The sequence below is a fragment of the Barbus barbus genome (genome assembly GCF_936440315.1).
Source record: "Barbus barbus genome assembly, chromosome: 15".
NCBI lineage: Eukaryota > Metazoa > Chordata > Actinopteri > Cypriniformes > Cyprinidae > Barbus > Barbus barbus.
This window is the reverse complement of record NC_136743.1, coordinates 10,111,254-10,136,890: the sequence shown is the minus strand read 5'-3', so window position 1 is coordinate 10,136,890 and position 25,637 is coordinate 10,111,254. Positions and strand designations below refer to the sequence as shown.

The 25,637-nt window shown below is 35.4% G+C and overlaps 1 protein-coding gene and 1 pseudogene across 2 annotated transcripts; both read right to left on the bottom strand.

The window, feature by feature from the left end:
- Positions 1–880: 880 nt before the first annotated feature.
- LOC306881781 (large neutral amino acids transporter small subunit 2-like) lies at positions 881–8,824 on the bottom strand (annotated as a pseudogene). Its single transcript has 11 exons — positions 8,701–8,824; positions 6,714–6,918; positions 6,495–6,646; positions 4,505–4,628; positions 3,236–3,386; positions 2,895–3,018; positions 2,658–2,760; positions 2,444–2,546; positions 1,486–1,635; positions 1,124–1,301; positions 881–975 (listed from the first exon to the last, which is right to left on the bottom strand). The product of its transcript is annotated as a large neutral amino acids transporter small subunit 2-like (transcript).
- Positions 8,825–13,843: 5,019 nt separating this feature from the next.
- Positions 13,844–24,523, bottom strand: LOC306881077 (protein arginine N-methyltransferase 5-like). The gene is made up of 16 exons (XM_079434977.1): positions 24,208–24,523; positions 23,329–23,447; positions 22,491–22,576; positions 22,016–22,150; positions 20,793–20,905; positions 20,538–20,587; positions 20,277–20,440; positions 20,043–20,204; positions 19,865–19,942; positions 18,723–18,781; positions 18,486–18,608; positions 17,651–17,826; positions 17,347–17,550; positions 17,104–17,214; positions 16,716–16,780; positions 13,844–14,549 (listed from the first exon to the last, which is right to left on the bottom strand). Exons 1-16 carry the CDS (start codon positions 24,303–24,305, stop codon positions 14,397–14,399), a joined length of 1,896 nt encoding a protein of 631 aa, XP_079291103.1. The 5' UTR covers positions 24,306–24,523; the 3' UTR covers positions 13,844–14,396.
- Between the last annotated feature and the right edge of the window lie 1,114 nt (positions 24,524–25,637).

Below are 25,637 nucleotides of genomic sequence, written 5' to 3'. Positions count from 1 at the left end.
AAAACATGTACATGTACATAAATTGTAACGGGTAGATGTCAAACATTCTGGTCAATTCTAACTTACTACCATAGTTGACTTAAATTCTGAACATTGCTTTAGTTTTTAATAAATGGACTAATTTAAACATATTACCTTTTACCTTGATAAAGGCCTGTGTGCTGAAATGAGTTTGTCAAATAAAGAATAACTTCTCCAATGATCAAATAGTGGTTTACCTTACCTTCACTACTATAGATACAAGGCCCAAAATGTAACATAATTCTGGACATGCTTTGTTGTAGGGTGTAGGATGTGGTTTATATAACGCAGGAGGGCAGGCTATTCTTCCCATTTACTCCTAAATTACAGACATTTTCCATGCTGGCAAGATTCCATGCTGGTAAATAACACGCATTCAAGACAGATTTCTTTCTTTCTCTCTCCTCATTTGCTGTTTTGGGTCATAATTTATTTTCAAGTCTGACTTCTGAAATGTGAATAAATATTAAACATTTGCACGCACAAAAATGCAAAAATGTATCTTCAGGATTATTCAACCATTTTATTATAGAGTATAAAATGTAGGGAATACAAACACCAGAGACTGATGAAGAGAATACAATAATATGCTCAATATAAAAATGCAAAATTTCACAAAACAGTCACAGCAACAATATTTTTATTGCATCTAATAATCTTGCCAATTGGTGGCAGTGTTGCACCTAGAATGTTTAAGGCCAGTCTTTCAAATGAAAAACACTTTTTTAGCTATAACATTATCCTCCACACTATGTGCATGTTTGTTTTGCATTTTCATAACCAACCAAATTCATATTGCTTAAGTTTAGCTGATGAATGAATATCTATCAATGAATCAGTAAATGTACTTCTTGTAATCCTATCCAGCTTCGTCTTCGTCTTCATTTCCGTCTTCACTGCCCTCAGAGGGTTATACCACCATGAACAACTTCTGCCCCAAGTGTGTCAGATTAGCTATGTAGACAGACAACAGCAGATGGAGTGTCTTTAGTAGCCGCTGTAGGCCTCATTCACAATCTGTTTAGTCTAATGCAAATATAGCTGACATTTGTAAATCATTTTCATCCATCAATATGAACTGAGATTTAAGATAATGCCATACCAACAAATGAGTTGAAGCTCTTGGGCTTGTTTTCCCAATAGACGCCAAGTAAATACACAGGAACACCTGACAACATAATGGCCAGACCAATGCAACACACCACAGGCTCAGAGTACAGAGAGAAGATCAGCAGGAATGCCAAGAAAATCAGGAAAATTACTGGCCACGCCAAGCTCACCTGTGGAGTGAAACCAGTTGATTTTGGTAAAGGACTACAAATGTACAGTACCCCCTCCCCCACCCAAAAAAAGAAATCTGTAATTATACATCATTACGGTTCACAGCAAATGCTGAGCTCTGACTGCTCTTGAGGTTTAATGCTGTCAAAACTACAAAATAAAGTCAATAGGATTCAGCCTTACCTTGATTGGTCGATATATGTCTGGTTCTCTGATGCCAAGCACAATCTGCCTGGCAACAGTGACCCCATAAAACAGGTAGTTGATGAAGCCAACATAGTTGATGAGGGTGTATATGTCACTGGTGCACAACATCAGCAGAGTTGATATACACTATCAAATAAACCAGTATTTGATTTGAATATAAGCACCTTTCAACACATTGTATATAATTTACAAAAATAAAGATTTTTTGATTATTTAAAAGAATAGCTCACTCAAAAATGACAATTTGAGTACAAATTTACTCACCCTCAGGCTATCCAAGATGTAGATGAGTTTGTTTCTTCATCAGAACAGATTTAGAGAAATTTAGCATTACATCAGTCCATCGGTGAGAAACAAATCATGAAGGCATTTTAACTTTAAACCATCAACTTCAGCTAAAACACCAGTCCATGATCCATTACAACGCTTCCTCCAGTAGAAAAAAAAAATCATCCCGTTGCCCTCTCACATCAAAATCCACCAACATATTTGTTTAGAACTGTTTTTGCTTGTAAACCGTGCTTGATCTGTGCATATTTTTCTCCTCATTCAAACAAGATTACTATTTCACGGGAGAAAGCAGTACTTTGGATAGAGTACTCATATTTCAGCTGAAACCAACAGTTTGAAGCTAAAAATGTCTTAATAAATTTGTTTATTATAAACACAGCTTTTTGCTTCACAAGATGTTAAATCATGGACTAGAGTCATGTAGATTACTTGTGCTGATGTTTTAATCAGCTGTTTGGACAATCATTCTGACGGCACCCATTCACTGCAGAGGATCCATTAGTGAGCAAGTGATGTAATGTTAGATTTCTCAAAATCAGTTCCAATGAAGAAACAAACTCATCTACATCTGGGTGGCCTGAGGGTGAGTAAATTTTAATTTTTGGGTGAACTATTCCTTTAAGGAACGAAATAAACAGCTCACAGTGAAAAGCAAAGATGGGATGGGTGTACAGCGGTTCACATGAATCATTGCAAACAGACGGGGTCGGGGAAAATGCCTTTTTCGCACACCTGCAAAGAATAACCTGTGAAAGAACAACTGTCAATCAAGCTAATAATACAAAGAAATCCATTGACATTAAAATACAATGCAAACTAAATGAGTAATTGTGCAATAACATGGCATCAAGACTGACCTAGATGATGTGAAAAGGGACCCATTAACCCCTCCGAAGGTGGACAGAGCCACAGAGATGGCATAATCCATGACATCACTCCAAGCAGCTTTTCACCAAATGTCTGATGGAGATTAAAGAGAAAAAGAAGGCAAAGTTTATAGAGGTAAGCAGACATTCAGAAGTGCTGATGAATAGGCTGCTTCATTTCCTGATAAAGAACTCAATAAGTGTCTTAATTTGAGCAGAGCAACTCACCACAGCAACAGCATTGGAGGTCATCAGCTCCTGAGGGCTCATAGCTGCAACATATGCAATATTTGCAAATACATAGACGAACGTGACCAGAGGGATTGAGATGAAGATTGCACGGCGCATGTTCCTGTAAAGAGAGAGAACCTGGGCTGAATCTCAATTGTACCTGTACTGCCCAGAGCGGGAATACTTTGGTACTTAAAATGCTAACATTTATAGTATTTACAACACAGTAGTTATACATAAATGATTGTTGCCAATTACTGCATTAAAGAGAAACATCTGGAGTTCTTTCTCATATATTTAGTGATAATGAGCATCTCTCACTCTACATTTTCCCTGACAAATGGCAGTCTAAATCTTCTGTTACATAATTAAGAAAGTTCCAGCCTGCATAAGCGAAGGAGCCCTGAAGGAAAGCGAGTGCAATGCGGCCCATGTCATAGGGCTGGAGAGGATGAAATGCATGTTCTGGCTCCAACCAATAAAAATGACCTGGAGACACAAGACAGAGAAGCATTTTGTGCGCTATATGCCTGAATTAATATGTAGAGAACATCTAAATGAATGGAGAAAGTTGTATTAACTACTGCAACTATTAACTACTGCAAAATCAATTTAATTCTTCTTTTTTTTTGTCACATTTACTACAAGAAAGCATAGTATGCATTGTAAAGCACTTTTTTTAACCAAAGTACAGTTTCCATTATCAAAATCAATAGTTCTTTCTTTGACTCTTTTATAAGGAAGACATTCAAAGTTCTTTTTTTGTCCTTGGGATATTAAACACATGAAAGCAGCAGACTACAAATGGCCCCGCATCGAATTCATATGAGCTTGCCTGTGCTTAATGGATATAGACTCTTTTGTTTATAGAGCAAAAATGGGTCAAATATGAAAAGTATGCCTATGTAATACTCTTAGCTTAATGCCTGCCCTCTTATATTCAAGCCCTTTATGTTCACATCTAACACGAGTGAGTTAAACCAGCCAAACACAGATTTCATTGTTTTCTTGTACTGTATTCTTGTATTGCAACTTTTTTTATCTATCAATATAGATATATATGCTACCATTCAAATATTTTTAATACTTTTATTCAGCAAGGATGCAGTATGCAGTAAAGACATGTATAATGTTACATAAGATTTCTATTTTAAATAAATGCTGTTATTTTGAATTTTTTTATTCATCACGGCTTTCATGAACTCTCAGAAAAATTGCACACATCTCACTCTCTATAAAATGCCATTATTTAAATGAGCACATCTTCAAATGCTCACACTTTTATGCTGATAATGCAGAAAGATTTTGGAACAATAAATGTGCTATTGTCATCGATTTTAAAGAAAATTACTTTAATATTTATGACTGCAGCTAAGACATGTAGTGTATATCAAACATTTGGAAAACAGCAACTCAACAAAAATAATGCTGGAATGAGTTATTGTCATTTATGCAGCCAAAAAAAAAAAAGCAACATTTAAAGAGGCAACCTGACAAATTTGTTAAAATATGGCAAATAATACCAGTGAAATATGAGTTAAATATGTTTACGAGGGATGTTAATGAATGTATGGATATGCACTATGGACTGTACTGTTATAAGTTACCCTTGCAGATCTGCACAACACCCATGATGATGATGATGATGATGATGAGGCAGAGGGCGAGAAGTTTGCCTGTGTACACGCGTCGCCCAGCGGACACTGAAGCAGTTAATCCAAGTTAACAGCACTATAAACAAAAGAACAATTTATAAACATTCAAATTTATATTGATGGCAGTAACCAGAAGTTACATTAAATGAAGAATGAAGTCTGTCATATATATACTGTCCAACTTAAAATTCAGACAAAACAAGCTGCTGTTTGATAATACTTAATACTGTTACTGCAATCTTCACAAACATGAAAATAACAGCTTTATATTAAAGAACGAAAACAACGCAAGAACTGCCAACAGGTTTAATCTTCAACAGTGATTAAAGTTGCCAGACAACACCGTTTCACGGCTTTGGAAAAAGCCAAGCACACATGGTCTACAAACACTCTCAATATGTACAATTTGAGCTCATGCAAAAGAACACCCTGCATGATCCAGACCTGTATGAACAAGCTCTTTGGAAATCCTCTCATTACGAGTCACAAAGCTGACATAATTCAGTTCATTAACCACAGTTATATATTAATATATCTAGCGCTAACAAAAAGAGGTTATGAAAAGCCACTTTTCTGATTCTAAGTGCTACCTGCAGACCTTCATATATATGAAGCATCTAAGAATTCATAATACAACTTGTGTGTTACTTCAAGAGAGCAACTATACATGTGTTGTTTTGCTTCTTTTAAATTCATTAATTTAGAATTTAATCATTTTATTATTCTATTTAATCATGTCATAATTTGAAACCATTTATGTACTAATTTCATTGATTCATTAATTGATTAGTCATTTATGTTATATTATTGTTTTTTTAAATATTATTTTTCCATTGTTGTTTAGCCTTATGATGTGTGGGCTATTTGTCTTAATGAGTAAGAGATAAAAGGGAATGTTTATGGAAACTCAAGGTTTATGGGATGCTGTTATGAAGCAGTTTGGTATAACACTACTTGTTGGATTTGTGTTCGTCAGACGAAGTCTGAGCATTTAGTTGCATATGCAACTAAGTCTATTCAATAAACTCTGGTTCTTTTTTAAATTATCATTACTTTGTCTCCTGTTTCTGAGGCTTCTGGATGTATGAAGACTTCAGATGCAAAAGTCTCTAAGTGCCATTTGAAATTTTCTTATAAATTGAGCATTTTTATCAGGCTCCTATGTGTGGGTTCAGTATTTTCACTTTAATGGCAGTAAATAGGTTGTTTTCATTGCTATTAAAGTAAAATAACTGAACAAACATAAGAGCCTGAGAAAAATGCTAATTTTAGATGAAAATTTCAGACAACACAGAGGCTTTTGCATCTACAATTAATTTTTTTTTTAAATTATATATATATATATATATATATATATATATATATATATACACACACACACACACACACACACACACACACACACATATACATACATACAGTATATACTGTATATATATATATATATATATATATATATATATATATATATATATATATATATATATATATAGTGCTTGGTAGATTACTTGCATTTTAGATAATATAATCAGACTATTTGGATTACTTTTAGATTATTTTGACCTAACTCATTTATAAGCTTGTACCATATTGATATAAAAAATACAAAGAGAAAGAAAATATATTCCATTTGTCAGGAAATGAAAAAGAACAATTAGGGAGAATCAATACATTATGAATAAATTATAATTTATTGCTGTTGAGTGTAATCATGTAATCAATAAAAAAAGTAACTGTAGTCTGATTACGAGTATTTTACAATGTAATAATCTAATTACAAGTACTTAATTTTTGGAATCTGATTATGTAATCCAGATTACATGTTACTACAGATACTACCCAGCACCATGACCTAGATGCAGCATGCTCTTGGATAAAACGTTGTGTAATGGACAATGTAATGTAGCCCCAAAGCATGTTTTAATTGTCAGCATTTACTTACACAGGCAGACGGCGGCGAGCAGTCCCAGCGCTCTCTCTGGAGGGAAGCAGGAAGGGAAGAGAGGCTGCAATGCGTAATTGGCAAATGTGAGGGCAATCACAGCCTGGTTAGTTGGACAGATCACCAACACTGCAATCCACAACCTTAGAAACCTCTTCAAAGGACAAGCCCTGTAAGACCTCACATTACATTTCATCTAAATAAATGAGTCAGTCTTACCCAGCTATCCCTCCAAAGATGTCCTTAACATAGGAATAGTCTCCATCTGACTTTGGGATTGTGACTCCCAGTTCAGCATAGCACCGAGCACTGATGGCAGTGATGACTCCAGTGAGAGTCCACACTATGAGAGCCAGACCCACTGAGCTGCGGTTTTCCAAAACATCCTTTGGACTAACAAAAATCCCAGACCCAATGATGTTACCTGAGAAATTGACAACAAACATGCAAGAGTTAATAGAAGTTAATAGAAGGACTGATTGATGACTGTGTCTGAAAGAAAGCAAATCCATACTGCCGCATTTCAGAACTTAAAAGAAAGCATTCCCATATTAGTGGAAGCTGTTAGGCCAACTCTCTATTAATGTCAGTGCGGTTTGGAATTTTGAACAAGCACATGGGTTGTTGGATGTTCATATACTACACTGCCATTCAAAAATTTTGATTTTTTTTTTTATTCTAATAATGTCTCAAAATATAACAGTTTTTAATGCATTTTTCTTTCAGCGACTTCTTTCAGCAACATAAAAACGTGTACCGACTCCTGTTCAAAACTTTTGAACAGTAGTGTCTCTGTGTTCTGCGCTTCTTTGCACATGCCTCAGACTGTGTTCTTCTCTTGTACAAGGTTTTCTTCAGTGCTTTGTGACCTTGAGGGTTGGTTTCAACCAGTCTGGTAAAATATCAAGAACGCTCATTGTTAACACCTGTTGAGCAGTGAAAAGTTCCTTTGTTTAGAGATGGAATTCTCAAGAGATTTGGGAAAAAAAAGACAAGGGGAGAATGAAATAAGCTGTTTTGCCACTTGTACTACAAAAGACCTGAACCACCAGGAGATTTTTTTTTTTTACTGATGCACCTTCCTGAGTCCCTTTCCTTCATTATTTATTTTTGCACAAAATAGAAACCATCTACTATTCTACTATTTTATCCTTTTTCTTCATATTAATTTATTGTCCTTGCAAATGAAAAAAAAAGAAAGAATATGAAACATAAAAAATATGTGAATAAATGCAGGGGGAAAAGGCAGCTGTGAGGGTCATTTATATGGGCTTTCCATACAAGGTAATTGATTCTCAATCTGAATATTAAATATTAATCAGAGGTCTGAAAACCAGTTGTTAATGTTTTAAATATCACTGTTTTTGGGTATTATCCCAAGCTACAACAGGAACAGACATGACAAGAGATATGAACAATTATCTCATTTATGACACGTTCAAAAACCTGAACCTACAAGAGATCCTTAACCAACATCCCACTTTTGAGTGTAAAACATGAGGCCTTAAAACCAACTAATTGCACAAATGATCTCAACAAACATATTATTGCCAAAACAACAGTACCTGTTATTGGACAACACAGGTAGATAGTGACCCGACCTGCTGTAATCCAAACACCTCCTGACAGCTTAAATCTCAGATAACATGCATTAACCCAGCAGTGAGGTAACTGGCACAGACATGCTGGTGAGCTTCTTGCATTCAAGTCTAAATTACATGCAGAGTAGTGACCCAGTTTAGGTTTAAACTTGCTACCTAACACCAGACTCCTACTGAGAAATCTCTTCACCATTTATAATCCTTACTTGGGTCCTACCTGTGCTTCAGCTCCACGCTGTGTTCGTTCTTGGAGTTACCGTTCACATGCTTTATTTCTCATTTATATCATATAGATAATATATTTTTTTTAATTAATGAAATTATGTATACTTTATGCATATATCCCACATCCAGTATAATGATGGAAGAGGATATTTTGAAAAATGTATTCATGTTTTTTGGTCCAAACAATGAAAACAATATTGGACCCCTTTCAGTTTCATTGTATGGTCAGTTCTTCAAAATATCATGGATACGCATCAACATCTCATCTTCTGAATTTAGGGGACAACACAAACATGCCTACTTTTATCATGTGTTTTTCTACCATATAAAGTGCAAGGAGAATATAAAGAGGAATCGTAATGCATGAAACACAGACTTACCCACAATAATACCACATGCACTGAGGAGTCCGATCTCTTTCTTCAAGGTCACTGCTGGTTCTCCGTTGTCGGTGTCTGTGTCCGGCACTGACACAGCCCTGCGTCGGGCGCCACTGCTGCTCATTTTCACACAGACAGCAGCAACTCTGTGCTTAAGTGTTTCTGTTGAGAGTCTCCGTAACTTTATGCTCCTGCCCCAAACTTAATGTGATAATCTGATAAACCCGCCCACAGTGTTCTGGTTTGGTCTAATTTAAAAAATGAATGCAACAGAGGCAATATAACGCCACTACAAAGAGATTTTGTATTTAGTAATTTGGTAGTCTTGCAGCACCAAATCTCAATTTAAGGTCGAAATAAATAAATCTGGGTCATAATCAGACAGATAAAGTTATGACATTTGAATGTTTGTCCTCTTAACCCACACTAATATTAAAATCAAGACATTAAAAAATCAAAACCTGTTTGGGTGAGAACAACTTTTTACTTTTTCTGTAAAAAAAAAAAAAAAACAGCAGCAAAATATTATACAAAAATAATTTTGAAAAAAGATATTAAAATAGTGAATGATGAATAATGAATTTTAGTTCATAATATGGAATCCCATTTCTGCAGCCTAAAAAAACTCATGCACTGATAACTTGTTATTATAAAATGATGTTTGTTCATAAATCCAAATTATGATGTGAAAATTACGACAAGAGAAATAAAACGTCAAAATTGAGATTCTAAATCATAAGAAAAATTCTAATATTTGAGACAAATCTGTCATAAATAGTATCACCATTTTCACTTTTTGTCATACTTCACCATTTCATAATTATAACATTGCAAAATTAATAGTAAAAAAAGTAAAAGTAAAATTAAAAATGTTGCAAAAAAAAAAACTGATAATTGATCGTTCTCAATTTTGATGTTTTCATAATTATGAAACTTCTCAAATTTGACTGTCATAATTATGACTTTATGTCAATGACTTGGTACGTCCTAATTATGCTTTACCAATGCATGTTTGTTTTTTTCTCATGTGGCAGAAATGGGCCACCATAGGCTAAAGGTTTTTTTTATATAATACTTGGAAGGCTGCGATAAAATTATGATCTAAACATTGATTTGTAAATATAGACGGACACACATATACATAATGGGGCTGTAACAATTTTTTTTTCAGCACTTCAAAGGGCCAGAATTGTGTTTGCTAGGGGCCATATGACAAAAATGAGCTCTCTGGCCAAAGAACAAAGCTTCAGCTTAGCCAGCCATGCAAATCAATATGCTTTTTCCTAAAGCTAAATTTTTTTTTATTTGTATAGTGATTTTCACAATGCATACTATTCCAAAGCCGATTTACACACAAAAAATGTCTTACATGCACCCCGGTGAGCTGCCAAAGGCATCAGTGCCAGTGAAAAAACTCCCTAAGATGTTCTAAGTAGCTCTAAGCTCTAACTCCTCATCTGTGACTGGATTCAAGACTTCCTCACCGGCAGACCTCAAGCGGTGAAAGTTGGCCAGTTCACCTCAAACTCACCTCACCCTGAACGAGCCCCACAGGGCTGTGTCCTGAGTCCCCTGCTCTACTCTCTCTACATGCATGACTGCGTCCTCTCACAGCACCACATCTATCAACAAATTCGCTGATGATATACTGTGGTTCTGGGCCTCATCTCCAACAATGATGAGACTGCATATACTTGGATGAGGTAGAGAGACTCACATCATGGGGCAGGACAACTGTCTCTCTCTGAATGTGAGCAAAACTAAAGAGCTGATCATGGACTTTAGGAAGAGACCGCAGCAGCCCTTCACTCCTCTGATGATCAGTGGGACCCCTGTGGAGAGGGTGAGTAGCTTCAAGTACCTCGGTGTAAACATCTCTGAGAACCTGACTTGGACTACACACATCCAAACACAGGTTAAGAAAGCCAGGCAAAGACTGTACCATCTGCGACAGCTGAGGAAATTCAGGGTCTCACCAGCAGTCCTGAAAACTTTCTATTCAGGGACCATAGAAAGTGTATTGACTCAGTGCATCTCAGTGTGGTATGGAAACAGCTCAAATCAGGACTGCAAAGCACTACAGAGAGTTGTGCGCTTAGCTGAGCGCATCTCAGGGTCTGCTCTCTAGAGCCCTGCACGGGCCTCAAATTTAGGCCCTAACCCGGCCCGAGACGCTCAGGCCCTAGCCTGGCCCACGACAGCTTATCAGAATTACCGGCCCGAGTCCGACCCGAGCCCGTCTTTTTTTCCCTCTTCTCCTAAAACAGTTTAGCCTACTGTTTCGACAATTAAAATAGTTCAGTTTTGTGTGTAATGGAAAAATTATTATATTTCGTTTTGTTTTTTTATTAAGTTAATTTAGAAAAACGTTTGGCGCATGTTCGTTAAATAGACTAAGTTTTTGTTTTTTTTAAGTAACGACCAAGCGGCCAGCGGCATGAGCTGATCATAGCCTATGTTTGATAAATTTAGCCTTCTCATATCATCACGACTTGCCTAAAATAAAATCTATAGATATAGCTACTAAAACAGTTCAAGCATATAACAATGTTTAAACGTTAAACCTGCGCTATAGTAATAATGTGCGCTAGCCTATATCTCAGTTTGTGCGGAGAGTGGCTAAAGCGCGCTCTGCAGGACATGGAGGCACCAGCTTTGGATTTTTTTCAGTGGAAGCTATTAAAATAGCCTACGCCGTCATTTTTTTGATGAAGGTAAGAGTAATACATCATTCGGACCTGTAAAGGGTCTACTTGTATTTGTGTGCACTCACAATACCAACAAAAGGTAGTTATTTTATAAAACAAATAAAACAAACATGATGCGATTTCTGCCGTCTTGAACAGGAGCGCTTCACAAAAATGAACCGAAGCTGAGCGAATACATGCCTCACAGACATGATAAATATATCTATAGAAAGCTTTAAATTATTACTTAACGAAATAAAAAAATCGAAAACAAAAACTCTCATCTTAATCATAATCAATATAGATGCATTTCTCTCTAAAGGCGCGTCTAATGAGGAGGATCAGTAACTTCATCCTTGCAACACAGACTCAGAAAACATTAGTTTATTAGTAAATAATTCAAATATCTCCTTACTATTTCCCGCAGACACATTCATGGTTATGTTTGCTGGGGTTTTGCATTTGAACGCAGAACTATTCAGCTGTGCTGAAGTCACTTGTGCATCTGCTGCTGCTGCGGGACACTAAACACCATCGAGCTGCTCTCAGTCGCGGCACGGTTTCCACCAGCGCTGCAATTTTTTTCATCACTAATCGATAGACGTCTACAATATATTACAATCTTATTACTGCACTGGTCACAGTACTTTACACACATGCATTTGCACTACTCTTATTTTGCACAGACTGTACAAGTTATCACACTATAAACTGTATAAAGTTGTTACTACACAAAGCACAGTAAAATATTTCTATAAAATATTGCACTACTGCTATTTTGCATAGAATACATTGTCCTATCAATATTTTGCACACTCATCCAGCTGTATTTATTTATTACCACTGTTCTCACGTTTCTGCTGTTCATAATGTATATAATCCTACATTGCTCTGTTCATAATGTACATACAATCCCTACATTGCATTCCTATTTATATTCTGTATATACTCTGCTCAATACTGTACAATACTGTATATAGCAATTCCACTGTACATTCTGTAAATCATATCTTCATTTACTCTGCACTTATATGTATATAAAACACTATATTCTTGCACTTCTGGTTAGATGCTAACTGCATTTCATTAGCTCTGTACTTGTACTCTGCATAAATGACAATAAAGTTGAATCTAATCTAATCTAATCTAATCTAATAAAATAAGGAGAAACCCAAAACGGGCCCGATGCCCGGCCCGCCTCTGAACTATGACGTGGAAATTGGCCCGAAGCCTGGCCCTAGAGGCATAAAAAAGTCGCAGGGCTCTAATCACAATCAATGGTGCTTGAATGGATATTTGTGAATATTCCCTGCATGATGCCAACAAATAGGTTCAGATGTCTTGGCAAACACTCTTGGAGATTTCTCTTGTTCACAAGCTGTGCTCTGTTAATGAGTGTTCGTAAACAAAGAAAACAAAATCAGCGCTGGTGGTTTCCCTGCCTAATTTTTTATTATATATTTATTTTATATATAAGTTTAGCTACAAATTACTTCTCTCTTAGATACATTCAACAGCTAATGTGACTGTTCTTTGCCTAAAATTATTTAATGTATATGTAAATTTGACATAATTCAGCATTAAAATATTAATGTAAACACTGTGGCTCTGTTTGAGCATCCTGACCAGCCCCACACAGCAGCACTGGCTCAACTATGGCTGTCGTGATATCAGATTTCACGATTCATATGGAGTATTTCATACAATTTTTTTTTTAAAGTTCCCACAAGTTCCCATAAAAAATAACAAAAATTGAAAAAACAAATTGTCAAAGCAGAATGTTAATTTCTCTTTGTGTCAATTGTCTTTTTATCCCATAATTTTGACTGATTATATGGTTATCTCCCATTAAGATCTAGTATGAAATAATTATTTACAAGAATTCACTATAATATCACAATATCAATAAAAAAATCTATTTCAAATGATTCTTTAAATTTATTTTGTGTTTTCTTTTTTTGGTTAATGAATCACACATAACTGTACAATAAGATACAAAAATAAATGTTTCATGTTAATCAGCACTTTCTAGAGACAGAATGACTGTTAAGGTGCAATACTGTCTCCTATTATGAAGTGTCAACTAGAAATAATCATGACAAAAAGTAAAAATTATGAGAAAGGAAGTAGTAGTATTTGCCAATTTTCACTTTTAATGCCGTAAGTAACTGACTTTTTAACATCTAATTTTGTTTTTAGTATGTCATGATCATGACTTACAATCATTCGCAATAATGATATTGCAATGTCTAATAGAAACTGTGCAAAAAAATTCTAATTGTTATTTTTTTTTTTTCTTTTTTTGGCTACTGGATTATGTGTGTGTAATAATAATAAAATATCAAAATGCATTTATTTTTTTAAATGTCATGGTCACCATTAACTGTATATTGCAACAGATTTATGAAATTGATTCTGTCCTGGGACATTTTATAAAATATAGCAGAGAGAAAGATCACAATTTTGTACCTTTTTTATTCATGTTGTATGACAATACATTTTTTTAATCAGGAAAACAATTGTATAAAAGTATGGGATATGTTTTCTAACATGGCCTGACTGGAGACATCATACTATGATTATTCTAACAACGGGGCTTTGCAGGGCACTGGTGGACAATTGGGAAATAAGGCTGATGTATAATGTAGAGTGACAAAGTAGACTGTTGGACTCACTTAATCAGTTCTAGAAATAATAGTTTTCAAAAACTAACAGCTTTTGTGTTATTAATATATGTTTGAAATATCAGAAGAGTTTGAACTAAGAAAGAGCACCAGGACATTGCGCATTGATTTACAGGATACCTCGTAAGTGCTGTTTTAATTTCCATCCTTATGAACTTTACAGAAATGGCCAAAGATACATAGCTGTCATGGTGTACAATCTCCTTGAGTGTGATTGGGCCCCTAAAACAAGACATTTAACAAGACACTGAAAATCTGATTGCGTGTTAGGAAAACAAGACAAAACAAGTCAGTGTAACCCCATGTGTCAGTAGATGTCAGCTTGCTACAGGCCGATGGTGTAAGAGCGCCCAGAAGGGTTGTGAATGGCAGAGCATACAGGCTCAGTCGCAGCCCATTCATACCAGACCTTCTTTCCATTGTTACACCTCCAGAACCTCACGCTCACGTTATCGCCACAGGACAGCGGGATCGGCTGCTGCATGGGGAGAGGGAGAGAGAGACAGGGGGGAAAAGGTGTTAGGCTTACACTCCCAACATGGCTGAACACTTCAGCGCATTAACTGTGGAGTCGATAAACTGCCACGCTCTCACAGTGCTTAGCTGGCTCCTTTCAAACTGAAAGTGCTAACTGTATTTATGTCCATGGCAGACGTTCACACCAAATGGTATTACAAGAAAGTGCATGCATTTGAGTGATTGATAACATTCATATACTGAGATAAAACACAGTAGCATTAATAATAGTTTCAGTGGATCCAGACTGTTTGATAAAAGTCAAATAAAAAGAAAAGCTGACAGCTATAATGAAGCACACTAGCACTCAATGAGAAGGGATTCCCAGAATGCAATGGGATAGGCTAAGCGAAAAATGCACTCCCTAACTTCTGAGTAAACTGTTGTAGTATGTATATGAGCAGGTGGAGGAGCAACTATTAAACAAAAGTTTTTTTTTGTTTTTTAATAAATACAGGGTTCGTACAGAAATTGCAAAATGAAATTCCAGGACTTAAAGCACAATTTTTTTGGTTTTCAAGGACCAAAATCTGAGATCTCACTTATCAAACAATACTGTTATTATCTTTCAAATTATAATACATAAACTAATAAAACAATGGTACAAATTAAGTGCAGCTCAAGCAAAGCATGCAGTGACTATGGCCACTTTAACATTTAAAACTATACAATGGCAAAGTACATTTTCCTATTATTTTATGAATACATGATTGACCTGAAGAATAAAAGCTATATCATACACTTGGAAAAATATGAGCAATATCATGCTTGTAGACGCTAGGGGTGTGACAAACTTGGCTCATAAAATATGACAAAATACAGAGACTTAGTTCACTAGAATGACAGAATATTTTAATACTATTTTAAAGAAATTTTCAATTGCAAAACATTTGTCTTTTAAAACCACAAAACAATGCAGTTGTATTTTGAAATGTTTTAACTGATCTAGGGCCATAACTAACAATTATTTTGGTAATCAAGAAATCTACTGATTATTTTGACAATTGAGTAATCTGATCATTTTTAGTAATAAAAATAAACCTAAGTGAAAAACAGGCTTTAATATGACTTTATTTCTGTATAAACTAACGATGAGGCAATCATAATTGGTTCAAATAAAGTATCAAATCCAAGTAATTACAAGGTTTTATTGAACAAAACTGTTAAAATGCATAATGTAATATGCCTAATTGCCTATATATAATATGAATATACCAATTTAAGTACATTATGTATTATAACAAATTCCAGCAAAGGGCGCCAATGTTTAATTTTCAAGCGTTATTCAATGACGTTTAAATCCATTTAACAAGCAAATTCAGAGCGACTTATATTTTGAAATCGCGATGTACAACAAATCGCATGTTTAGAAATATGTTGATGTATTATCCCGTGTTGGCATAGGTTTGTAAATGATTTACATTACAAATCTACACAGATAACACACACTGTTTTCCCAGATGAACGTTAAGCAACCCAAACTCCAGCATAAAGAAAGTGCTGATTAACTCCAGCATAAACTGAGGAAGTTTGTGGACTGAGCTGCTGAGATGCAGACGCGCTTCACGCTTGTAAATGATAACAGTGCAACACAAAGCGCGTTGTTTGTTATTTTCTCAATAAATAACATTTTTATATTTAATTTTTTTTGACCGATTCCTAAAATATTTGTGTTTTCTCTTTATTATGACAGGTGGTCTAATAAATTGTTAAGCACTGTATGTTTTCATAGCATTCAGTTGGCACGTTTGTTTGAAGGACATTGGGCAGAATGTGAAAGTGTTTGTCAAAAAAAAGAAAAGAAAAAGTAAAAAAAGAGAAAGAAAATCAGGCAAAAAAAGAAAGAAAATCAGGCAATTTTTTTTTAAATCAGATTAATCGAAAAAATAAATCGACCAACTAATCGATTATCAAAATAAATACAATACAATAAAATACAAAAAACAAACAAAAACAAAAAATACAACATTTCAAATTACATTTACTTATGATAAAAATTATAAAACATTTTCTTATTAAACAATCTTATTAAACCTTATGTGAGCTTGTATATTTGCATTAAAAGCGGGACAATCCAATAAAATGTGTTTAATAGAAAAAGGGGTGTACAAAAATGTACTGAACTTACTTTCAAAGGGAATAGAATGGGGAACCAGGAGAACATCCCAGGAGAGTGCGTTTCAGGTTTTATACCTGCAAGCACGAATAAAGAGAAATGTATTTGTGTCAAAGCAACAGACACACAAACTGCACTTTTGTATAAAAAATATAAATATTCTGTATATACAGTGTGATGCATTTGATTCTATTTGGATAGAAATTTAATTTTTTCCTTTTTATAAAAACGATTCTCAATTGCCCTCTCCTGATAACCATGCCAATCTGTGGTCATTATAACAGAACACACTCAATGTGATAACCCAGAAATTCATGATCAATGCAAGCCTTACATTGTGAAACAGCCATTAAACAGACATTGTGTGCCACAAACACTGCTGCTGCTACAAAAGACTTACTGAGCATAACATCTTTGTAGAGTGTGGCCTCAAAATATCCAGCAAAGCCGTGAAGCACTGAATTACATCCAATGGAAAACCGTAGACATTGATACCGGTTATTATTCATATCTGTGCAGGGTAAAGATCAAGAGTTAATGGCTTCATAGAAAGAGTTACAAAAAAAATAAATGAAAGGAACGATTTTTGGAGTACATATGGTCTTTTTGGCATCTGTTTATCTGTTTTTGCATGATCTTGTACCTGTAGTGGGATGTACGAAGGTGAAGCAGGGTTTGGGGTCTGCAAGTTGGTGGAAGTTGTGTAGTCTAACAACATATGGCGTCTCAAAATGGCACTCGGGGTCTTTGTCTCGCTCCCGACACCCACGCACTTCATTATATAGTTTAGAGGAGGACAGCGGAGCCAGGAAAGACGTGTAAGAGCAAGGAATGCTTATGCCATCATCTAAGAGAAAACAAACATCCATGAGTGGATCAAAAGATGTAAAACAGGGCAAATCAAAAATCACAGAATTTTAAAAGTCAAAGATGATTTAATATAAAACCTTTGAGGAAGTGCTGCGCTCCATCAAGGCACTCAGGTGAAAGCTCATTGTCTCCGAATGACCCTAAAAGCTCACTCACAATGATATCCGCTTTCTCTGGAGCTGTCCATTCCCTCATGTCACATGACACAACAGTCACCTGATCACCCCACTCCTCAAATTTCCAGTTTTCCAGCCTGAGAAAGAAAGGGGAACACCAAAAGACTGTTGACTTACTTAAATTATTACACTTGAAATCAAATTAACACACCTGAAAACAAATTACACACTTTTCCTTTAAAGCATCACATTTATCATCATAACGGAGTTACTTATGTTTTAAGTAATCTGAAAGCAATCTGTTTAAAACAAACAAAAAATATATATTCATATACTCTTTAAAGGTTTGGGGTCAGTAACATTTTTTAAAGAAACTATTAAAATAATAAAATAAAACAATTTTACAAAAGATTTCCATTTCAAACAAATGCTGTCGTTTCTACTACTATTCTATTCATTCATCAATGAATCCTGAATAAATAAGCACAATAGTTTTCAATGTAAGAAATTTATTAAGAAGATAATAAATGTTTATTGTGCACCAAATCGGCATATTAGAATGATTTCTTAAGGATCACGTGACACTGAAGACTGGAGTAATGGCTGCTGAAACTATAACACTACCATCACATGAATAAATTACTTTCAAATATGTTAAAATAGAAAAGTGTTTTTAAATTGTAACAATTTTTACTGTATTTTGATGAGCATAAGAAACATTACAAATGTTCAATGACAGTATTGCATTATCAAGAGAAGGGGGAAAAAATTAACATTTTAACATTAAGTTACTTACGTGACAACAGCATTTGGGTTCTTCTCGACAGCATATACACGCAGTTTCCTCTTAGCCTGTTTTGCAGCACGAAGTGAGGCATTTACCAGTGGACCACGACCTGCACCTAGTACCATCAAAACCCTGAAAAGAAATCTCAGTGTTTGCATAGTCTGCCAAGCAAACAGCATATCTCTGAAATTTCTAATTCATTAAGAACTTACAATGGGGCAGCTGGAAGTATGTGAAGTCACTTACTGCACATTGGTTTCCATCTGTTCTTCAGGAACTCTGTCTAGTAGACATCTATATACAGCCTGTTGGGAAAGACAATTCCTTTCCTTCACTACAGTGATTGGTGTTGCTTCACTACCGTTCACCCGTTAGAAGTCAGTAAGATGCACTTATTTTACAATTTAAAGAACTGTTTTATATTTTAAAATTTAATTTATTTATGTAATGTCAAAGATGAATACTGGAATCCAGCCTTCAGTATGAAGTCTTCAATGATTTGGTGCTCAAGAAATATTTCTTATCAAGGTTGTGCTGTTTTTTTTTTTTTTTGGAAACTGGTATTTTTTCCAGAATTCTTCAATTAATAGAAAGTATAGGATTTAATTTTTTTTTGGTACAATATAAGTCTTCACTGGAACTTTTGACCAATTTAAGGCATCCTTGATGAATAAGTTAATTTCTTTTGGGGAAAAACAAACCTTACTAATCCCAAGCTGTTGAACAGTCATGTATATGAATGCTAAGGTGCTCAAACATTTGCTTAAGTGTTAACACATTTCTATGCGTTTGCTAGGGTATTTCCTTACAAACCCAAATGAACAAATTAATTGCTAAATGAATAAATGTACACTAAAATACAGCAAAAGCAGTCATTTATTCCTGTGATCAAAGCTAAATTTTCAGCATTTTCTATATTCAAATAGAAAACGCTTGTTTTAAAAGGTGCAATAGGTGATTGTTGTCTCTGGTATTCTGCTCTTTGAGCGAATGCGCATTCAGGGGGCGTGGCTTTGGACGGCGATTGCAGGGAGAGTGGGAAGGTCGCTTTAGCATTTTCCGAGATCTCCTATTGCACCTTTAAATAGTAAAAATTTCAGAATTTTACTGTTTTTGCTGTACTTTGGATCAAATAAATGCAGGCTTGGTGAGCAGAAGAGACTAGCTTACTGTTCAAAAACATTTGACTGGTAGTGTAAATGTAAAAGAGAACCCCCAACATTATCATATTGTGACCCCTAGATATGGCTCAGTTCCCTCTTTTTGTCCATTTTATCATGTAACATGAGCTATAATGACGCAAAGAGCACCAATAATGAGAATAAATATCTGGTGAGCAAATGATGATGATAGATTTGGCTTTCCATTACCAAATTATTTTAACTCACCTGTTGATACTGAGAATACTTGATGGGATCCTTTTCGAAAACTTCATACGTCTGTGATTCCAAATTGTCCATTAAAGGCTGATAAAACATTTAGGCATTCCATTAGCATAACTGTACCCAAAATAATCAATAATGTGCTGAAAAACTCACTAGGCAAAATGTTTATCCTTTGACAGACCTGCAGTGGTGACTGAAGGTAATCTTCATAGCCTTTGGCGAAGAGCTCATAGGCATTTGGTGCTGGACGGTTTTGGTTGAGGTACTCTAGATACTGCAGGTACGAGCGCAAGTCTTTCTCACTGTGACGGTTTGCTCCTGTGAAAATAAACTGAGCCTCCAGCTAGGGAGACCCTAGAATGTTAGATAACCTCCCTGAATAGAATGAATGTGACATAATATTGGTAACATTTACCTTGAAGAGGCGAAAGATGATTCGCTGGTGAGCTTTTGAAAGGACCGGAAACCCTTTTTTATTGGTTAGAAAAATGCTGGTGGGGAGGATGGCTGCTTTGATTGGTTCTCCAAGCCACTTGTCGATTAACGTGTCAGATGGCAGGTCTTCTCCAATTTCAATAGCTTCACAAAGAAAAAAAAAACACCAGAAATTTTTCTCACCGCTTAATTTTTTAATAGGCAATTATAAGCACTTCACTTTTGAGTTTTTTGCTCTTACCAAGGCAAATCCTCTTGTTATAGTCACAGAGTGTTCTGAATGAGTGCCACCTGAAGAGGAAAAAGGAAATGAAATGAACAGGCCAAAGATTGCTTTATTCTCCATGCAGCTGAGTGATTTAATCACACAGCAGACCCAAATATGGACTAGGAGAGAAAAAAAAAAACACTCCCATTCATCCTTAATGAAATGTTTTAATTAGATATTTAATATCTTTATTTAATTGAACAAATGGCTTTGTTTTAGCTCTCTCACCATGCCCAGGTCTTCTCATCATTGCTGCCATCATCCATTTGTTTAGATGACTCGTTCTCGAAGAGATCTTCAAGCGTGTCCTCAGGAGCTAACAGTGGAACGCGTATCCAAAACTGTGTAATTAAAAACAAATCAACATTGAACTAATTAATTCCTAATCAATAAAGAAAGCAGCATTACAACCAATAAAAGAGCAGCCAACTGAGAAAAAACAAATGGATTTGTTTCTGCTTGCACACTGATGCATTACACGAGGCTTTGCATTATAATTGAGTTTATACTGTGCCCTTATTGGAACAGAGGTTGTGTCTTTGTATTTTGTACAAATGCTTTTAATCACTTACTTTCTAATAAGCCAGCATGATAGAATACACTACCACTTAAAGGTTTGGAGTCAGTAAGATTTTTGCGATGCTTTTGAAAGAAATCTCTCACAAAGGATGCATTTATTTAATCAGAAATACTGCAAAACAGTAATATTGTGAAATATAATTATAAAATAAAGGATTTTATATTATATATAAAATAACTTTTCTGTCATAATTTAAAATGTAACATTTCTGTGACGGCTGATTTGCTGCTCAAGAAACATTTCTTATAATGATAATAGATATGCAATAATAGATGGACAGCAAGTTAAAATGATAAACAATCACTAATTAAAATTCCATCAGCGAAAAAAAATGGAAGCAGCAGGAACGAAGATTGTGTAAATGATAGGCCCAGGGTGTATACATAAACAAATAATGGTGTGTTCTGAGCATATCTGACCCTGGACCACAAAACCAGTTTTAAGTAGCTGGGATATATTTGTAGCAATAGCCAAAAATACATTGTATGGGTCAAAATTATTGATTTTTCTTTTATGCCAAAAATCATTAGGATATTAAGTAAAGATAATGTTCCATGAAGATATTTTGTAAATTTCTTACCGTAAATATATAAAAACTTAATAATATGTAATATGCATTGCTAAGAACTTCATTTGGTCAACTTTAAAGGTGATTTTCTGAATACTTGCACCCTCAAAGATTCCAGATTTTCAAATAGTTATATCTTGGCCAAATATTGTCTGATCCTAACAAACCATACATCAATGGAAAGCTTATTTATTCAGCTTTCAGATGATGTATAAATCTCAATTTCGATAAATTTACACAAGACTGGTTTTGTGGTCCAGGGTCACATATTTGTTTTCATTCTATGCTACAGATTGCCATTACCATGCAAGAGTGGTGTCCTGTGTGGATGTGGTTAAGAAGGATTCGAGCCAGATTGGCACAGTGCGGACCCCTTAGGGGGATCATGAAAGCTGGCAGCCCCAGATATGCACAGAAATTGAGCTCCTGTACCAGCGCCTGCAGCAAGGGCATAAAAGACGTTAGAAGTAGTGATCACATCAAAATAAACAACAAATCTGCTCAGCTTCCTCTTTGTTGGGCAGATCTCCAATAAATGGCCCTCGTTTGCATCCGAGACTTGATTACAGCTACAATGACACTGCTGTTTGAAGAAGACCTGGAAGCCCTTATCAAAAACCCAAAAGGGTCAAGAAATTTTGCACATGACGTGTATGCATTATTTGTGACACAACAATAAATTACAGCAAATTAATAATATCTGCCTATCAGATTAGACAAGGAATATATTTAGAAGAGGATAAAATATAGTTAATTAAAAAAGACATTATGAACATACTTCTTCTGAATTCCTGCGTTCTGTGGTCAGCTCGGAGTCGGTCTCAATCCAGGGTGACAGCTTTCCCACGATAAGCGTGTTCCAATCTAATAAGAAAGAATGGACATCTTATTATAAAGATACAATCGCAACGTTTAAGTGCATGTAATTCTGTAAATGTAATTGCACAGAGTATCATGGATAAAAACAAAAGTCAGCTATTCAATCTTTAATAAAAAAAAAGCAACTTAATGAGGAACTGACATTAAAGGGTCTTATCACACAATCTTTAATCATTTTATTCTGTCCCGAGGTTTGTTTAAAAGCTAGTTAAGATTTTTGTGCAAAAATAGTTGTGATTTAGGTTTCATAACCACTTTCCACTCTCTTTCTGACCCTTAAAATTTAATAGATTGCTTTTATAGTCTGTCTTTGAAAGTGAAATGTGACTTTACATCATTTTACTGTTGTCGTTGATTCTTCTTTTCTCAGGATTAATATTATCTACATAACTTCCTCTAAATTCTCTCACTCTCAAATTTCTGAATACCAAATAATCATTGCTGATGTGTAAAGGTAGGGCCGCCATGTATTAGAAAAAAACTACTATCTGACATCAGAAAGATGCAGATGTTTTTCTTCAACAAAAGGTCTTTTTGGACTAGGTAGGATGTTTTTGAGTTCTTACAGTTAGAATATGTTTTCAAAGTACACTGACGTATCACTAAAAAAAGATTAAGAAAATTTTCTAATGACATGATTTCTTTAAGAGCTTGAAAACCTCAAAAACTTTATTTTTCCTCAATTCACAGTATTGAATGAGTGAATATTTAGATGCACAGAGTTTCTTATATCTCACCTCTGCCACATAACAGCAGGTCAGAGCGTGTTTGGGCTCCGGGTCGTGATTTAGCAGGGTCCAGTTCATACTCCCTTCGGAACCGTGGGTGGAACAGCGGCATGCACAGGAAATCAAAGCTATAGGACAGAATGATATGCATTTACACAAACAGAGCACACAAAGAAAACAGATAGTAGTTGTAATACATGTTTAAAGTAAATGCCAAAAGTCGTCAATGTCATCAAAATGAAAGGGTCTTCCAATTTTGTCTTAGGCTTTATTGATACCCTGTTTAGGAATCAATAAAGTACATATTTTTATTTCAGAAACACCAAGCTTGTGTGGCATTACAAAACAAAAGATGTATAATTACATTGATAAATCATTTATAATACTATGGCTCAGATTAGACCATTTAGCTGTCAAATTATCAGCTTTTCCCATCAGGCTCACAATCCCATCAGTCAATGAGGTCGGATCTTTAAATATAATGCAAGCATGTCTAATAATCTGCACTTTGAATAATAACTGAACAGATGTAATACTTCAGTAAACAATTTTGTGCTGGAGAACGAACATTTCTCACCTACAAGACTGAACGAATCCATTCAAAAACCTCTATTAAATAATAAAACAAACCAGTAAAAATGGTACACACCTCTTCTGCAGGTGTTACAAAGGTTTCAAAAGAAAGCTGTATGTTCTTGGCCAGAACTGGTGTGCAGACTCATGTGTGAGTTAAAAGCAAATCTGAAGAAGCCGCTAACAGCTAGCAAATGCTCATGTGCATCACGTGCAGCGACCTAGCAGAGCCAACTTCAAACTGAGCACACTTCATTTAGCCACAACGCTGATATAATTTGTCTGGTTACTGCGCCGAAAGCTCTCTTTGCTTACCCTAATTTGGCGACCGCTGCGAGGGTATCCGCCACTTCGGGAACACAACTCAAATCTCTCCCGCAGGAGACCCTGCTACCTGCACCGCCGGACGCCATCGTTAGGAGACAAGATGGGAGGGAAGATTTTTCTTCTTCTTCTTCTGGTATTAATGGCGGTTGACAGACCAACTAAAATGGTGCATTCCCGCCACCTACTGGATAGGAGTGTGGAGCGCATAATGTTTAGGAAGAAGAGAGAAAAAAAATAAAATTGGGAGGGAAGATTAAACTGCTACAGGACTATGGAGAAACTGACGTCATGTTGGCTCAAAATACAAAATGGCAATTGCCTGATACGCAGCTTCTCTTTCTCGTACTACCTTCGCGAGACTTCAGAACGAGATCAGACTGTGGGCAGACGTGATGCTAACGAGCTCGAATTTGCTCCAATATAACTTTGAGAGAACATTAAATTAGTTTTAATGGGAAGAGTCGTTTATGTAATAAGCAGCTTGTTTTTGATACAACAGGATCATTCATCATGAATTGAGTAGCGATAACCACGGGAACGATTTATTTTAATTAAATTTAGCGCTGCTTATTTCCAGATTAAACCCGTGTGCCAAATGGACTTTGCCCTGGAATTTCACAAATAGCCTAATATTTGAAGGCTTTACTGTTGCCTGAAGCAGAATAGCTTTCCAAAACAGCAACTCCCATCTCTTACCCCAGCCACAAAATATGAGAAATTAACCAAATTGTTAACAAGAAATCACTTAGATTTAATACTTTTATTAATAGCCTATATCTGATTCTAAAACATTGAATTGAAAACTTTCAGTTTTATGACACTTAATCATTGTTTGTGGATATCATAAAATTAAAATAGAAGTTAAAACTAAATTTTCAGTAAGTAGGCCTAGCTATTGTAATTTTATAAACAATGTAGCCTATCAGTATTGAAATTTTAAAGACTTGTCCAGTGTTGTTTAGAGCCTGGTTGGAGGAAATCATTTATGAATCAAAACCATATAAACCTTTGCTGTTCCACCATGTAAAATGGTTGTAATCGAATATTTGCAAACTATGAAAAAAAGACTTGCGTTTAAGCAGAAGCATTGTCCCAATCAAACTATTAAACTGTTTCATAATCAGTTACATATTTTGTTAGAGTTTGGTGTTGTTATGGTTTACTTCCAGTCTTCCACTATGCATAAACCTTTTTGAAAATAATTTGTAAGGTTTGCATTAGGATCCTTATGTGTGTGGAAAAACAGACTGAGCTCATTTATGCTCTCATCTCAGCATTTTCATGATTATGTTTGAGAGTCGCTTCACTGTTGTGCCTCAGTGGTGACCACAGAAGCATATCATATATAGCCTAGTTTAGCAAAGATTTTTGCTGAGACATCACGTGTGCATGTGTGTGGGTGTGAATAGCCCACTCTC

Bases quoted from the DNA above. Each gene is read 5' to 3' on its own strand.
- LOC306881077 (XM_079434977.1), bottom strand. From the start codon at position 24,305: ATGGCGTCCGGCGGTGCAGGTAGCAGGGTCTCCTGCGGGAGAGATTTG. The intron at 22,151-22,490 runs GTATGTTCATAA...CCCTTGCTGCAG, and splicing joins AACGCAGGAATTCAGAAGAA to GCGCTGGTACAGGAGCTCAA. The intron at 18,782-19,864 runs GTGAGTTAAAAT...CTTTCCCAACAG, and splicing joins AGTATTCTCAGTATCAACAG to GCTGTATATAGATGTCTACT.